Genomic DNA, 17,096 nt, shown 5'->3' with positions numbered 1-17,096 from the left:
CCCTCCACCCTTTAAAAGACGGTGGAAATCCATTGCCCTTTGGGGCCAGGATTCAGCGGAGTAGTTGGGTGGAGGGGGACGTAAAGTCCCCGGTTGCTTAAGGCGTCCTGGGGGGGGAGAGGGGGGGAAGAGACGCGCTGGGACTTTCTGCGGTGCTTGGCCGAGGGCCCTGGACGCCGGGAGGGGGCGGGGGAGGCCAGCCGGGAGGGGGAAGTACAGGGCGTTCCAGTTGCTGGGGAAGAAGGGGCGGGGCCGGGCCGGCGCCAGCCGGGGAGGGGTGGGGGAGGGCCCGGAAAGTCCCTGGGGTAGTGCCAGGAACACTCCGCTCATAATAACCTCTCGGAAAACACCGGCCTCGGCCTTCAGAAACCCCGACTTTGCGCAACCCTCCTTCCTCCTTCCCCCTTCCCCCTGCACCTTCCCACGGTCCTGCTGGGCGTCACTTCATGGCTGCGTTTTTTTTCCTTTTGTAACCCTATGCTGCTGCTTCAGATTTCTCCATCTGGCCATCATTCACGAAGAGAAGACTTTGACATTGGAAGTCATCCGACAAGTAGCAGGGGACTTGGCTTTCCTCAACTCTCAGAACAATCTGCAACAGGTACGATCCCATCAAAACCCACTTTTTGGCCCTTCTTGGCCCCATTTGACAGGCTTTGAATCAATAATAATAAATTTTGAATTTGATACTTGGTCCATCATTTGCTTCTTTTGGTGTAGGATTTAGATGGAGAAAGGACCATCTATCTCTAGGTCTAGTACAACCCTCATTTTATAGACAAGGAAACAGAAATCCAGTGTGATTAAGTGACTTGCCTACCCAAAAAGTTACCTAGGTAGCAAAGTATATGGCAAAACTCAGTATTTGAACCCAGGACCCCTGGCTCCAAGAAAGTCCTATTGTATCACTGAAGTATAAGAAACTTACTTCTGGGTTTTAAGTTATAACTTCTATTCTAATGGTATGGGATGTCCCAAATGTCCCAAAATCTAGGGAAATGTTCATTTTTAAGGGAATCCCACAATGTTTTTGTGTGACCTGTGGCTTACCTGGTTTGTTTTTTTTTCCTTTTTTGGTTTGCAGACTCCTCTTCACTTAGCAGTGATCACCAACCAGCCAGAGATTGCTGAGACACTGCTGAAAGCTGGCTGTGACCCAGAGCTCAGGGACTTTCAAGGGAACACACCGCTGCACCTTGCTTGTGAGCAGGGATGCCTGGCTAGTGTAGGAGTACTTACCCAATATTGCCAAACCCAGGACCTCTTCTCTGTGCTACAATCTACAAACTACAATGGTATGACTACATCTTCAGCCATTCTCTCCCTCCCACCCCACCCCAGAAAGTAGTGTGAGGATCTTAAGAAAGGGCCTACACACAGTAGAATTGGCTTATTTTGACCAGCTTAGTATAGAATCTGAAACCCAAGGTTGAGAAAAACTTGCCTACGTGTCATTTGTGGCTCCCTTCTCAGTTTAATTTAGTTCAGGGAATTTCACCTATTTGGGGAAAGAATAGAAGCCTAGTTTCTAAAACTTTAGATCATATGGCTTAAATCTTTTTTAAAAATGAGATGAAAAGGTTCTTTTCTGGGAACAGCAGAAAATCTTAGGGTTAATATGAATGACAATTATGTTTTATATTATGAATGATAACATGTTTTCCATTACTATCCTTACAGGTCACACATGCCTCCATTTGGCTTCTATCCATGGCTATTTAGCAATAGTAGAACATTTAGTGTCCTTGGGAGCTGATGTCAATGCTCAGGTGATTATAACACTTTTTTAAGCCCTTACCTTCTATCCATATTAAATATTGGTTCTTAAGCAGAAGAAATGTAAGAGCAAATAGGGTTCAGTAACTTGCCCAGAGTCACAAAGCTAGAAGTGTCTGAAGACAGATTTGAAACCCAGTCTTCCCAACTCCACTGAGCCACCTGGCTATACCTATAACACTTTTCAAATAGTTGTGTAGCAAGGATGCAGAAGAGTAGTTCCATAATGTAGATTTATTTTACATTTAGATATTAAGCATCCTAATTTCCTTGGATTACAGGAGCCCTGTAATGGCAGAACTGCCCTCCATCTTGCTGTAGACCTGCAGAATCCTGAACTGGTATCACTCCTTTTGAAGTGTGGGGCCGATGTGAACAAAGTTACCTACCAGGGTTACTCTCCATATCAACTGACTTGGGGCAGAGAGAACACTACTATTCAGAAGCAGTTGGGGCAGCTGACTATGGAAAATCTGCAAATGCTTCCAGAGAGTGAGGATGAAGAGAGCTATGACACAGAGTCAGAATTTACAGAGGATGAAGTAAGTATGAATACAATACTTACTGACTCCTGACAAGCTTGAACCTGTGAGCTCTTTTAGCTAGAGATCTTATTTTTCCTTCCAAAAAGTTCTCTTGTGAGTAAAGCAAAATGCAATTTAGCTTTATTTGTCAACTATGCATTCTGCCTTATTCTTATCAGAATGTCATAAAATGAATATTTCAAATATTTCTCCTAAATATCTTCTCCCTGTAAAAATGCCAATAGACTCACCTAGGGTTATTTTTATAGCTTTTTCTTGGCTTAATCTGCCCTTTTTAAGGAAGAAAAAAATCTTTACTTTTAAAGAATTATATAATGAGAAAAGAATCCCAAGAATTATTGAACTCTTTTCCTTTGAAACTCTAGTCATTAACTTACCTTTTTTCTTTCTTTATAGTTGCTTTATGATGACTGTGTGATTGGAGGCCAACGCCTAACATTACGAACTGAGCATGCCTGAAAAAGCATAAGATTCTATTCTGTATATTTGTACAAAAAGATATTTTATTTTTCTAAAAAAAGATTTAAAACAAAAAAAAGGTCAAGCATAACTATGCAGATTGATAACATTATGATTATCAGAAAGGGTGTCTCACATCCTGTCCTTGTGGGGAATTCTTGGCATGGAATAAGGAAGAAGATTGGAAATTCAAAGAAAATTTCCTAAGAGGCATATGAGATTTCTGGAGACTTCATCCAATGGTTTGGGGTGCCCAAAAGAGTTGCACCTTCATTACCATTTTGCTGACTTGCTAACCATGGATTCTAATGGCTGACTACAAATCCTTTCTGTCAGATGAACTGAAAGAAAAATTTTGGATTCTGTTAAAAAGAATGGGCTTCTTATCTTATTTTGTCAGTGATGATTACACTTTCTTGTAAATAATGTATATTATGTTTATTTTGTTGGTAATGTTTTGGTACTTTTAAGATGTATATTTATTAAACAAATTTCTATGTGCAGGATTGTTCTAGTTATTGATGTTTTCTCTATTCTCCATAGATGATAGAAGATTCACAACATACTCAAATTTATCTTAAGAGTCAAGAGAGAGTACAGTTACTTGTAGATACATTCCAGAGAAAGAAAGAGTTAACAGTTCAATTAAGACATCAGAATACCCTAGTTCCACTTGCTGCTGAGAAATACTGTACACACCTACAATCAGTTGGCAAGTGATCAAGGAGGACCTAAAGACTGGTAGCAGGCATGTTAGGGGTCAATATGAGAATGACAAGCAATAATCTTATAAATGACTTGTCCTAGTTGGAGGGAAATATGCCTTTTCCCCCCCTAATTGCAATCACTGCAAAAATCACTACCACCCAACCTACTGCAGTGTAATGGAAAATAAGGCTTTTGTGTCTGAGAATCTTGTCTTTGAATCCCAGCTCTTGTAGTAAGTTGTTTGGTAATTAGCTACTTAGTACTTGAGGGACTTGGAGCGAGTTGCTTAAATTCTAAGCCTCAGATTACTACTCATTTATAAAATGAGGGGGTTGTTCTAGTGGATTTCAAAGGTCTAAATCTATAGTTTAGATTTGAAAAATTTTAGATCTAAAGCTGTTGTACTGTGTACTCTCCTTGTAACAAAGACATAATTAAGCAAAATAAACCCAGTACATTGATTACATCTTAACAGTGAATATACCTCATTCCACACTTGGTATTCATTACTTCTCCATATCCCCATATTTGATCATTACCATGGAGGAAACTAAGAATGACATAATAGTTTATATCTAATTCTGGGAAAACCTCTAATGTAATTGCAGGAAGTTTTTTAAAGATAATTTGATAAAATTCATAGAATCCAAATGCAAGCCCTAATTAGAAAAAATTAAAGAAAAAAACCTTTGTTTTTGACCCTACAGTGCTGGCACGTATTAGATACTTGATAATTGCCTCTTGAGTAAGCAGAGATTTGGTATGCAAGAAATTGTGTGAATAACCTGAAAGTACCAATTTACCTGTGAATTTGGAGATAATATTGGCACTATCCCATGATTACTGTGTAAAGTACTTTATATATAAAATTAAATTATATATGTGTATTATACATTATGTAATATATGTAAGTATATATTTGGTTGTATCCAAATATATAGAAATGTTTATACTTGCATATGTAGCAAAATAGTGTAGTAAATAGACTTGTAACCTTGGAGTTCAAGGCCTGCTTACACAGACTGGCTTTGTGACCCTGGACCTCTCAATGCCTCTAGCCAGCTCTACTCAATTGCAGAGAAAGTTGAGAAATCCTTCATTGGGAATTTCTTCCATCAATTAAATCACATATTTTTTTAAAGCTTTAAATTACTTTAAAAAAAAAAAAAAGAAAAAATTGGAATAGGAAGTAATAGGGGCTGAGAAATTGATTCAAAATTGGAAATGTTTTTCCCATTTTGTCAGCCACTTTGTTGCACATAGAATAGAAATCTAAATATATTTCCTGGATTGTGCATAAGCAAGTTTTCAAAGGTAATGTTGCGGACCAGTTTGGGGACTCTACTCATATATTTTGTTTAAGGAAAGGAAGAAGGAACACAATGAGACTACTTTTAAGATCATGTCTGAAATATTGCCTCCAAAAGGGAAGAAATTTTGGCAGAGTACATAAAGTACTAAGAATACAAGGGAACTTAGAAATTTGCTAGTAACCACTCTTAACACAGTGTCTTATACACAGTAAGGACTTCATAAATGCTTATTGAATTGAATCTTGCAAATTATGAATTTTACAGATGAGGAATGGAGCTAGAGTGGTTAAAACATTTTTCTAAAAGGGAAAAGTCATATAGATTAAATACATACTATTCTTTTGCAGGTATTAGGATATCTGTGAAAAAAAAAAAGTCAATATATATGTTTTGTGTATATATATGGGGCAGGGAGGGATTGGTTGGACCTATGAATTTCTTTTGCATTTAATTTTTTTCATTCTGATATTAACAAACTCCTAAAATGAGCATTTCCATATACATAGTAAAACAAAAAAGAGAACTGTACATGAAACTATCAGTCTCCGTTATGTAGAGACTACTTTTCTTTATAAGTATCTAATAAATTTAACATGTAACTTAAACTTTTAAAATCTATCCCACTTGTCACTGATTCCTTTTGCCCTTCTATGGATTAAAAAAATAGCTGTTAACCTATTTTTTTTTTGTAATCCATTCCTTCTTTCACTCACACAGCTTTCCCTCACCACACGTAGAAAAAAAATTCTAACAAATCTGCATTGTCAAGTAAAACAAATTCTCACCCTGGGTATGTCTGAAAATGTTGGATCATTCTGCAATTTGAGTCCATCAAATTTGATGAGTAGCCTATTTCATTTTTCTTTAAGAATTATGATTTGTCTTTGCATTGATCAAAGCCCACAAGTCTTTCAAAGTTTTGTCTTTACAATGTTATTGAGTAAATTGTTCTAATATGCATAGTTTGGTAGTTCTTTTGAACTTAGTTCCAATTAATTAGTTCTCTTGTAAGAATTCAAAACTGCCACCCCAGCCATTATTATTACCTCCCGTCTCTTCCTGAGTCTTCTGGCCAAGAGGGCCACTCCCTCCTAACCCAGGAGATTTAAACTGTTCTCTGCGTGGAGACGTAGGCGTCCCCACGCCCAAAGAACCAGAAACGGAAACCCGTTGGACCACGGGAAATGTAGTTTAATAATTTCCACGTGTCCATAGAAAATACATATATATACTTAAAGATGGCATCTCCCAAATTTCATTTTTACAATTCCCCCTGAGAGCCGGCAAAAAAAAGGTTAGCCCTTTTTCTTCGCTGGACCTGTAAAAATAGACAACTTCTAAAATTTAGGAATTTGGGGGATAAAAAAAATAGATGAACGAATGGGTAAAATTAGCCGCATTGACAAAAAACCAATTTGGGGGCAGTCCCCTATTGGTATAACAGTGTACAATTAGAACAATATATACAACTCAATTTCAACTCCCCATAGTTCAATCAACTGCATCCCAAAGTTCAAAATTTGGTCTTCATGGTACAGTGAAGGCTTTTCAGACATCTTCATGGTGTCTTCACCAAACAGGTTCGTCGTCTGGATTCTTGGGGAGATGGCAAGATCCTTATCCTGAAATTATTCTCAAAAGAATTTAAACTTTACATTATAGATTACAAAACATACATTTTCTTCTAAGATTTATATAATTCCCCGTGAAATTACTCCTAAAAGAGTTAAATATACGTATATTTTTACATTATCTAATTTTTAAAAACTTAACAGATATCCCCCTGAGGTAAATCTTAAACACACCTTTTTTTCTTAAAAAGGGTACCTCAGGTCAGCTAAGGATGAGTGGTTGAGTCCCGGGGGTTGTATGAAATTGGCAAAATGCAAAGAATAAAATTCAAGAAAAAAGAAGAAAAAATCAACTTGTGAATGAAATGTAAAATGTGCAAAAAATGTAGGGAAAATAAACTTAGACCTTTGAATGAAGGCCTAATTAAAGTGAATTCAGCAGTTTGCAATTACCCATTCAGGGCCAGGACTTAAGGAAAATGTCTCTTTCTGATCTGGCTTATCATCAGCTTTTCAGGGAACTGAGCCAAATAAATAACCAATCTTAGGTGCTTTCTAGGAATCTAAGTAGAGGGGACCCACGTCCTCTAAAGTTTTAGAAAAGACTGGGACTCCAGGGCTCAAACCCCAATTTCCAAGTCCTAAAGTATTGGCATAGAACTGCTGCAATTATGCAGATCTTAGTCAGTCAAGTCTCTGACCATGTGCTTTCTTTAGCACTATTAACAGCTCTCATGTTCCCTTTTCGTAGAATCAGACAGAAAGGCATTTAATCACAGTCCTATAGGCTCAGAATCTATAATTTTTCTATAAAACTTTTTTTAAAAAGTGCTCAAAAGAGCTGAGCAAGACGGCCAAAAAGCTTTGCTGTAGAATCAGAAAAAGGATAAATAATGACTATATATGTACTTCCAGTGCAAGATGAGAAAAGGAAAAATCAATTGCTCTCATTAGAAAAATGTTTTAAAAAATCAAAAAAAAAATATATATATATACAGCTTAGAACTAGAAGGGTTTTGTTACCCAAAAATGAGGTTTTCATTCTGTGAGTGTAAATGGATCTTACAAATAGCAGATTCACAATGCACATTCAAATAGAGTACCATTATTTCCAATAGCACATTTTAAAATAAACAATGATGTTCAAAAATCATATACTTGTTACAACTTTTAAATCTTGGCTAAGAGTTTCAACAAATTCTATTATTGCTTCTATAGCAAAACATGATATTTAAAAAAGAAACCTTCTGGTCTAAATTATCCTCAGATAAGAATATACAGGAGCTCCTTGGCTTCCTGTTTTTAAAAAAAATCCTGGGTAGGAAATGCCTCTACCCATTTAAGGCAATAATTTCTCTTATAATAAAATATATAAAGGCTTTATCCTTTAAGACAAAAATTCTTAAGGATTTAAAGCAAGACCTCTTGTAAAATTACAAGGTAATATTCAAAGCATGGAAACTTCCAAGGTTCTTTAAATTACCAAGACAGAATAAAATTTAAAAGACATGTGCTCTATAAATCCAGTATACATAAGGCAATTTACAACTTTAAAAATGTGTAGGAAATATAACATGAGTATCAGAGTAACAAGCTGGTCAAAACCTCTTACCAGTTCTAATAGATTTTTTTCTCATTATTGGGGAGTTACAATAAAATCATAAACAGAATTAATCTAGCAGCCACAAACTTCATTAACTTAAAATGATTTAGTGCAACAGGAAAATCAACGAAATAAGCAAGATTAATTTACAAAAGTAATTAGCAAAATACAGTAAGATATAAATCTCTTTAAAACAGAAATAAAACACATTCAGTTCTGAGGTTTAAAAGTTCACCCCTTGTTCAATTTAAGGTTCTTTTGATTGAGTTCTGCTGAGTTTAAGTTTTTTTTTTAATCAGTCTTTGCTCTCAGTTCAAAGTTCTGAGCAGGTATGGGGGTGAATAGGCTATGTGGCCCGATTAAGGGTAAACGCTAGGTCCACGTGGTGTCGGGTCATGGGCTCAGGGCTAGAGAAAAACTTAAAGTCAGTTTTATAGAAAATACCCATGTGTAGAGCTTGTGGGGGTTGCCTAAATTATATCTTTAGAGAAACACGTGGAGGGCTAGAATGCAGGCCATTACCAAGGGAGGGTAGTGGAAATATATTACCCAAGCCTAAGCAGTAGAGGCAGAAGTCTCCGAAAGTCTTGGCAAAAGTGGCAGGTCATCGCTGTTGGGGCTCGGGGTTCTAGGACTTAGCAGCACTAGCAGCACCAGCAGCAGGATCGGAGATGTGGTCTGGGACGCTTGCAGGCTTGTGGCACGGCAGGAATGGAGATCAGCGGCAGAGGCACACTGGTTGGGCTCTGGCATTTTAGTTTTAAAGCCAAAAGCCAGAATGGGCTAGCCTAACCTCCCAAGGTGGTTTGGGCTGGACTGGCTGGCTGAGTCCCGCCTGAGGCAAAAATGTGCTGTTGCTTCTAGCAAAAGCATGGCAAGGAAAGCCACTTTCCTTTTTTAAAAAAGTGCTCAAAAGAGCTGAGCAAGATGGCCAAAAAGCAGGCATGGCTATCGTTTCTGAAAGGCTATCCGGAAAATTGAAAGTTCGAATTTCGACCGTGTGGTTGCCAAAATTATAAAGGTAAAAAATGATAAAGGCTGATATAATAATATAAATTAGTATTTTAATTAAAGCCATGCTGATAGATAAAGTCATTAGACCACGCGCTTGTAAGAATTCAAAACTGCCGCCCCAGCCATTATTGTTACCTCCCATCTCTTTCTGAGTTTTCTGGCCAAGAGGGCCACTCCCTCCTAACCCAGGAGATTTAAACTGTTCTCTGCGTGGAGACGTAGGCGTCCCCACGCCCAAAGAACCGGAACCAGAAACCCGTTGGACCACGGGAAATGTAGTTTGATAATTTCCACGTGTCCATAGAAAATACATATATATACTTAAAGATGGCATCTCCCAAATTTCATTTTTACACTAAGCAATAGGTAGAGGTGGAATCAATGTAGGTCATGCAATCCCCATAATTCCCTCAGAATATAGAAAAAGAGTTGCTTTTCAGATCTATTTATCCAGTGCTAACTTCTCTTCTGACCTCAAATTTCATGTCTCTAACAACCCTTTGGACAACTTAAACGGAATGTCTCATAGAGACATATCAAAACCAACATGTCCAAAATTTAACACATCATCTTTTCCCCAAAATCCTTCCCTTTTCCTAACTTCCTAATAACTAACTGTCCCCCATACCTGGTATTCTCTCCCTTTTCATTTTCTCTTCCTGGATTTTCTGGCTTCCTTCTTGTATCAGCTAAAATTATACCATTTCCAAGAGTTCTTTTTGTAATCCATCCCTCTTTGTGCTAGTACCTTCTGAGATGATCACTAATTTATTTTTTTTATATCTTGTGTGTATGGAGTTGTTTGCCAATTGTATTTCTCATTAGACTGTGAGAGCAGGGACTATTTTTGCATTTCTTTGTAGTCCTTAGTCGTAGTGTCTGAAATATAGATGATTTAATAAATATTTACCTTGACTTTTATAAACAAAAAGTATTTATAATAGCATCATTTTTATAGCAAAGATTTGGAAAAGAGTGGGTACCCATCAACTGTGGAATTACTATATGAACTATATATTACACTATATACATTAATAGAATTATATTATATGAATTAATAGAATACAATTGAATGATAAGAAACAATGCAAAGGACTATTTTAGAGAAACTTGGGGAGACTTTTATGAGCTGATGTAGAGTGAAGTGAACCAGAACCAGGAGAACAGTTCATGTATTGTGTCCCCTATGGGACAACCACCCCCAACATATAGTCAAAACTAAAGTTTGGGTTGCCAGAAGGGTGAATAGTACTACTCTTTCAAGGTTCCAGAGGTAGTCCTGAAAGACTATAACTCTTCCACAATACAAAAAGTATTTATGAGAAAAGTGGATTCAAGCTTAATGTACTATGATTGAAGATGAGAGAGATAAAGAGGATGATTGCGGGAGCAATGTGCTAGAGATAATAAGAGGGAATGATATTGAGGGTACATATAGATGGTTTGGTTTTATAAAGACGGAGGTGACATCTTCATCAGAGGTTGGAAAGAATAAGTAAGGGAGAATGTCACAGGGCTATGAAATCTAACAAAAGTTGGGGAGCTCACAATAAAAGGCATCTATTTTCTCAGTAAAGTATTTTAGGCAAGGTTCTCAGCTGAGAAAGTAGAAGGAGAAGATGTGAGATTTGAAATGAGAAGAAGTTTAGAAAAACTGCTTTAAGGAGTTGAATGGATATCAATTAGGTAGTAATGAAAGGATTGCTTGGCTACAGTGCCAGCCAAATTAAAATTAGATGATATAAATTTGGAGTAGACTGAATCGGCATGATGGTGGACTTCTTCCATCTCTGCTCAGTAACACATAATAGAAGCAAAATTAAAATGTTGGGACTAATCCATGACCAGGTTTTGAAAAGAAATGAGTCATAAGGACAAGGGAAAAGGGATTCCCTTTTCATTATTATAGAAGAAATGTAGAGTTGAATTCAAGAACAAGGCTCAAGATTGGAAAGGAACCAAAATGTACACAGAAACAGGGACAATAACCAAATAAAATACTAAAATGTTGAGGGATTGGAGGTCTATATGATGCTGAAGAATAGATTTAGAAGTAAGACATAGAGCAGAACCAGGAGAACAATGTACACAGAAATCAGCCCAGCAAGTTCCCAAGATATGCACAAGAGAAACATGATGGAAAATGCTATCTATAGCCAAAGAAATCTGATTGCAAATCATAGCAAACCATCTTCCACTTTATTCCCTTCCTGGATTTTTTATTGTATGAGTGATATGTGTCTTTTGTCATTTTTATAACACTCCATCCTCTGAATTGCTTGGTGGCAAGGATTGCACACTATTGTCAAAAGACCATACATCTGTATTCCAAAGCCAGGTCTTATTAAAAGCTCAGGCTGACACTATGTAAGGATGGGATTTGTGCAAGGGAGATAGGACAAAAGGAGCCAGAGAAGAAGTGGCTGACAGTTGATGAGAGTTATAGACAGTTGGGAGACCAGAGAGGATTCTGGGTAATTCTCCAGAGGAGGAGGGAAGAAGGGAAGGCTTCCGGTGGAGGACATCCCAGCTCAGATCCAGTCCTGAGGGCTTCCTGAGGATTGTTCTTTGGACATTGAAACCCTGATTCCCTGGTCAAAGATTCCATCGCATCTCACCCATCAAGACTTCAACCACAGAGTCAGCTAAGTGTTTGGACTCCATTTTGGGAGTGATCTCTTAGTCTCCTTCCCCATTACCCAACCTTGTTGAGAAACCCCCTTTCAGTAAAAACTTACAATTATAGAAAGGGATAAAAACAGAAAAATGATAGAAATAGAAACAGAAGAAGAAGGGGTGAGGGAAGAAGCTTGGAAGTGGGAACCCCAAAGGTGACAGACCCCATAGAAATAGAGAAGAGGTCACCCCAAAATCCTTCTGCCCTTCATCCCTTTCCCCAACCCCTGAATTGCAAATAATAAAAGCCATTCATTAGTCAGATAGCATTCCAGAGGACCTGAGAGACAACAAGGGAGAGGGGAACCATAACTTAATTTGGCTGCCTCCATTTGGAGTCAGACCACCTGCTGTGAAGTTGACTTTTGAAGAGCCTGCTCTTTGCTCGGGGGGTCTCTGGAGGTGGGATGGTGTGGCAAAAATGAAATGAAAACGAGCCAGAATGCAAGTGGAATTACAGAGGCTGTTCTCTCTTGCTATTTGCTGATTTTTATTTTTATACCCCTATTTTTTCTTTATGATCTTTGATTTTCCCATACATTCAAAATCACATGTTAACTTTTGAAATATCAGATGATTGGCATTTACTAATTATCTTATTGTGGTTAAACAAAGAAGCAAGCTTGTCAAGAATTATTCATTACGGAATGGTTTAGTTGGAACTTTATTATTTTCAGCCATCCATAAGGTACAAGAACATCATTTCCTAGTTAAGCATAATAGTTTATTATATTTTAACTAATTAAATCATGCATATTGTTACTTTATACTATTCATACCTATCATTAATCAAGAAGATAGTTATGGTAGTTGATTACATCAAATAAGATACAATAATATCAGTCTGGTCCAAATTTTGCTCCCATTATGGTCTTTCATTTTTCACTATTTTTTTTAAAAGTATGTTCGTTGTTCTTTCTGCTATAGGGTTAATAAGAATGCAGTTCTGGAAGGGTGATTCTGTACTAATTTGTCATTCTCCTGTTTTCCTTGTGTTTCACTGTTTCCTTGGTCTGTGGGAGTTTGAGAACAAACCCAGGTCAGGTATATTCTTGTTGGGGAATTTAGAAACTTGCATTAACTCACTAACTGCTGGTTTTTTCCTGGGCTGTTTCTAGTGGAAGTTTCTTTACTATGGGGGTTTGTTTAGAGGTTTATTTTGGGGTAGTGGGTAGTCTGTGACTGTGGTTGTTCTTGCTATAAACCGGTATTGTTTTTCTGTGTCTCCCTGGGGCTGAATAAGGATACTGATTGCAATAGTTTCAATGCAAGTGAATGTCACTGTAAAAAGAGTCACATAGGGTAAACTGAGCATGGAATTTCCGTCCTCCTAGCAACCTGCTGTGCTGGATTGTCAGAGTTGGTGACAAGCTGTGCTAAACGTCATGGCTTTGATGGCTTCCTGCATTGACTGACCTTGGGGGAGGCTTGTGAGAACTCCTTCATTCAGAATCAGATTGGGGTACCACATACCTCATCTTATAAGGAAGCCTTGCCCCCAACTATTATGATTAAAAATGATAAAGACCAATAAAATGAGGGAAATTAGTAGTTTAATTAAAGCCATGGCCATGTTGATAAAATATATAATTTGACCACGTGTCTGATAAAATCTCTTCAAAGATACTGCCAGTGCCGCCCATCCTCACTACGTAGCCAAGAGAAGAATCTCAAGCCCAACCTCCAAATTTAAGCTGCCTGTCCCCACATCCAAAACCGGAAACTAGAAACCCATTGGATCATGGGGAATGTAGCCTCGAAGTCCCCACATGTCCACAGGAAGTTTGTAAGATACTTTTAAATGGCACCTCCCTGAATTCCAAACACACATTTCCCCCTGAGATCCAGCAAAAAAAAAAAAAAAAAAGGCTGGTCCTTTTTCTTCGCTATGTAAACATAGTCAACTTCTAAATTCCAGGAATTTGGGAGATAAAAGAAATGGATAAAACAAATGGATAAAACTAGCTGCATTGACAAAAAACCAATTTTGGGGGCAGTTCCCTATTGGCATAAGAGTGTACATTCAAAACAAATGCATTCAACTCATTCAACTCCCCATAGTTCAAATCAACTGCACTGAAAGTTCAATTTTGATCTTCATGGTCCAGTGAAGGGTCTTTAGGCATCTTTTTGGTGCCTCCACCAAACAGGTTCATTGTCTGGATTCTGGGGAGATGGCAAGATCCTTATCCTGAAATTACGCTCAAAAGAATTAAAACTTTACACAACTCCTGTGGGGTGGCACGACCATCCAGGTCACCTAGTTTTGGGGTGACACCCCCTTGAAGTCTCCCAGTATATAACTGGTGGGAGGGGAGAGCTAGAAGAGAATCTCACTTCATAGACTTTCTCTCTCTCCCCCTCTATCATAACATTGGTCACTGGCTCTCATTATTATTACAACTATCAATAATTTCTTATAGCACTAGCATTGCCTCTTTAAAGATCTCTTTAGTTGAACTTCTTTAGCTAAAGTTTCTATATCAAAGTGAGGTTTAGTTTGTGTTTAGCCTTGGTCCCACTTATATAAACTGTAGTCCTCCTCAGTCTGAGAAGTTCTTGAAGTTTCTGATGTTCTTGCCAATAAACTTATCATTTGTTTCTGTCAGAGCTCTTCTGAGGTAAAGTCAGAGCTAGTCATCAGGGTTCCTTCAGCTTTTCAGCCCAGAAATGTACTAGTTGTATTTGTATCCTCTATGTCTTCTGAGACTCCTAAGCACAAGTCAGTAGGTTAGTATGACTCCTATCCGAATACCATCCTGAGGTACATAGTACATATGTGCTATGAATGCCACATATTGATTCCACTGATATTTTTGTTTAGTCATAGTGCTCCTAACATGTTTATCAACATGTGATTGAAAAGTGCAGGCTATGGCTGACTTTGAGGAAAGGTACAGTTCTAGATACCGGTCAAAACAAACATTTCCTTTATTACTTTGTTCTCAAGGGCATTGTCTTGGTCAATATGAATCCTGGCAGAGAATCTACACACCAAAAAATATATCTCCCACAAGAGTTTAGCAGCTTTGGAAACTTTCTGGTTCCTGCTTCAACATGTCTGTGCATAACTGATGAAATCATTAGTTACCACTGACATATGGCTTATATTCTTACTATCTCCTCCAGAGTTAAAAAACTAATTGAGACTAGTGTCGAAGATTTATTAATGGTTGTATTTCTACGAATAGGCAGTACAAGATAGTAGCACATTTCTTTGGATATATTAGCCTCACACAAGTCTCATACTTTTTAATGGCATCTGCTATCATCTTGGGCCAATAAAGATAGTTCCTCAATTTGGAACTTTGCCCAAAGGGCTTGAAAACTGTGCTACTCTTTGACCTAGCAACACTACTACTAGGCCTATACCCTAGGGAGATTAAAAAAAAAAAAAGGAAAAGGACCCATAGGTACAAAAATACTTATAGTAGGCTCTTTTTGTGATAGCAAAGAATTGTGAACTGAAGGGTTACCTGAATGGCTGAACAAGTTCTGGTATGTGAATGCAATGAAATATTATTGTGTTGCTTGGAAATGATGAAAGGGATAGTTTCTGAAAAACATGGGAAGACATAGAAATTGATGCAAAATAAGTAGAACGAAGAGAGCAATGTATATAGTAACAGCAATATTAAGATAAACAACTGTGAAAGACTTAGTAATTCTTACCAATACAATGACCTTCCAGAATTCCAAAGGAATTATGATGAAAAATGTTGTCCACTTCCAGATAGAGAACTGATAGCATGTTTTTTCCTTTCTTTGCTTTTGTTGCTTTTTCCCCCCAGAACACTGCTTATACCAAAATATATTTTGCATGGCTTCATATGCATAATAGGTATTATATTTCTTGCTATCTTAATGGTTTGGAAAGGGAATTGAGAAAGAAAAAGAATTTGAAGCAGAAAATAAAAATAAAAATGACTCTTTACTATCTTTAGAATTCTTTCTTAATTCATACAACCAGCCATCAATATAGTGCTTTCTGGGTCATTGAGGGTGCCTTGATTAGCACCAATTGCTTCCTGGAACCATATGTATGATCAATATAGCTTTCATTTACAAAGTTTTAACTTCTGCTATTATTTCAACAGCAAAATGCTTTCACCTCCCTGTTTCTGGGCTTATATTATTTCTCACCATCCTTCATCACCCCCTACTCTCTCTGCCAGTCATTAAAACTAAAGCAAAGAGGGTTGGTTATCCTAGGTACTATCTCTTATTGTCATTGTATCGTGAATTTCTGAGTGATCAAAGGTATCTCCTTATTTATAGGATCATATATTTAAAGTGAAACTATATTTTAGAAGCACACAAACATACTCCTCAAATGGGGAAAGAAAGGTTTAAGTTCCTAGCTTTGCTCAGTGCCTTTATAATACTGTTTGGAATTCTGGCTTCAAAGTCTTCTCTTGGGTTCTAGTGACAGATGATTTAGTTTCTCATTGCTTCCCTGATAGATTGGCTGGCTGAAACATCTGGCCTGAAATCCTGCTTCCAAGGTCACCATAGCTCACTTCAGGGACTGGTAGGGATTATTGTCTGCACCTAAAACTGAGAAGGACAAACAAAAGAGACCAAACAGAAACCCCTATTTCTGAAGGCTATAAGGCCTTTAAAAAGAAAGGAAAAAAAAAAAGAGTGGAGAAAGATGGTTAGCCCATCCTCTCTTGCTGGTTTAGTTCAAGTGACCCACACTACGGGTGAACCTTCACCCTCTCTGGACACAGAACAGGAAAGATTGGGCAGAAAAGTGAGTAAGACTGTCAGTTTTAAAGACACAGCCGGTTCTGGCTACACAGCATATTGAAGGAGGCTACTCCCATCCACAGGGGCAGCTAGGTAGCACAGTGGATAAGAAAGCCAGACCTGGAGTCAGGAAGAGCTTAATTCAAATCTGGCCCTAGACACTTAGTAGCTGTGTGACCCTGGTCAAGTCACTCAAACATGTTTGCCTCAGTTTCCTCATCTACAAAATGAGCTGGAGAAGGAAATGGCAAACCGCTCCAGTAGCTTTGCAAAGAAAATCCCCCCAAAAAGGTCAGGAAGAATTGGATGACTGAAAAATGACTGAACAATAATTCCCATCCATGTGGTAGGTAAACCCAGCATATCTTCTTTCAGAAACATTGTGTCTCCATATTAGGTGATTTGGAAATTCTACTAAGACCTGATGACAATAGTATTTAGCAATCCAATAATGTTAAATAATTCTTAAGGTATATTGTAATGCATAGCAAAAACATAATGAAGCAATCAATCCATACAATTAATACATAGCAAATAAAATAATAAAGCAAGTAGGCAAATTAGTTATAACATAACTTGACATGCACAGAATCAGAAAAGAATTTTCAGTAACTGCATCTATCTAATAGCAAATAATACGTCAATCATTATCACTTATATGTGTACATAATCTCATCAA

At 37.7% G+C, this 17,096-nt stretch overlaps 1 protein-coding gene across 1 annotated transcript in view; it reads left to right on the top strand.

Annotated features, from left to right (window-relative positions):
* Window positions 1–3,283, top strand: part of NFKBIA (NFKB inhibitor alpha) — a 6,941-nt gene extending 3,658 nt beyond the window's left edge. The window contains exons 2-6 of the mRNA XM_044661958.1: window positions 493–601; window positions 1,085–1,295; window positions 1,681–1,769; window positions 2,058–2,318; window positions 2,718–3,283. Coding sequence (XP_044517893.1) covers window positions 493–601; window positions 1,085–1,295; window positions 1,681–1,769; window positions 2,058–2,318; window positions 2,718–2,780 — 733 coding nt within the window. The 3' untranslated portion in view covers window positions 2,781–3,283. The remainder of the gene's footprint in view (window positions 1–492; window positions 602–1,084; window positions 1,296–1,680; window positions 1,770–2,057; window positions 2,319–2,717) is intronic.
* Window positions 3,284–17,096: the final 13,813 nt, after the last annotated feature.

Source organism: Gracilinanus agilis, chromosome 2 (genome assembly GCF_016433145.1).
Source record: "Gracilinanus agilis isolate LMUSP501 chromosome 2, AgileGrace, whole genome shotgun sequence".
Lineage (NCBI taxonomy): Eukaryota > Metazoa > Chordata > Mammalia > Didelphimorphia > Didelphidae > Gracilinanus > Gracilinanus agilis.
This window is presented reverse-complemented; position numbering and strand designations above follow the sequence as displayed.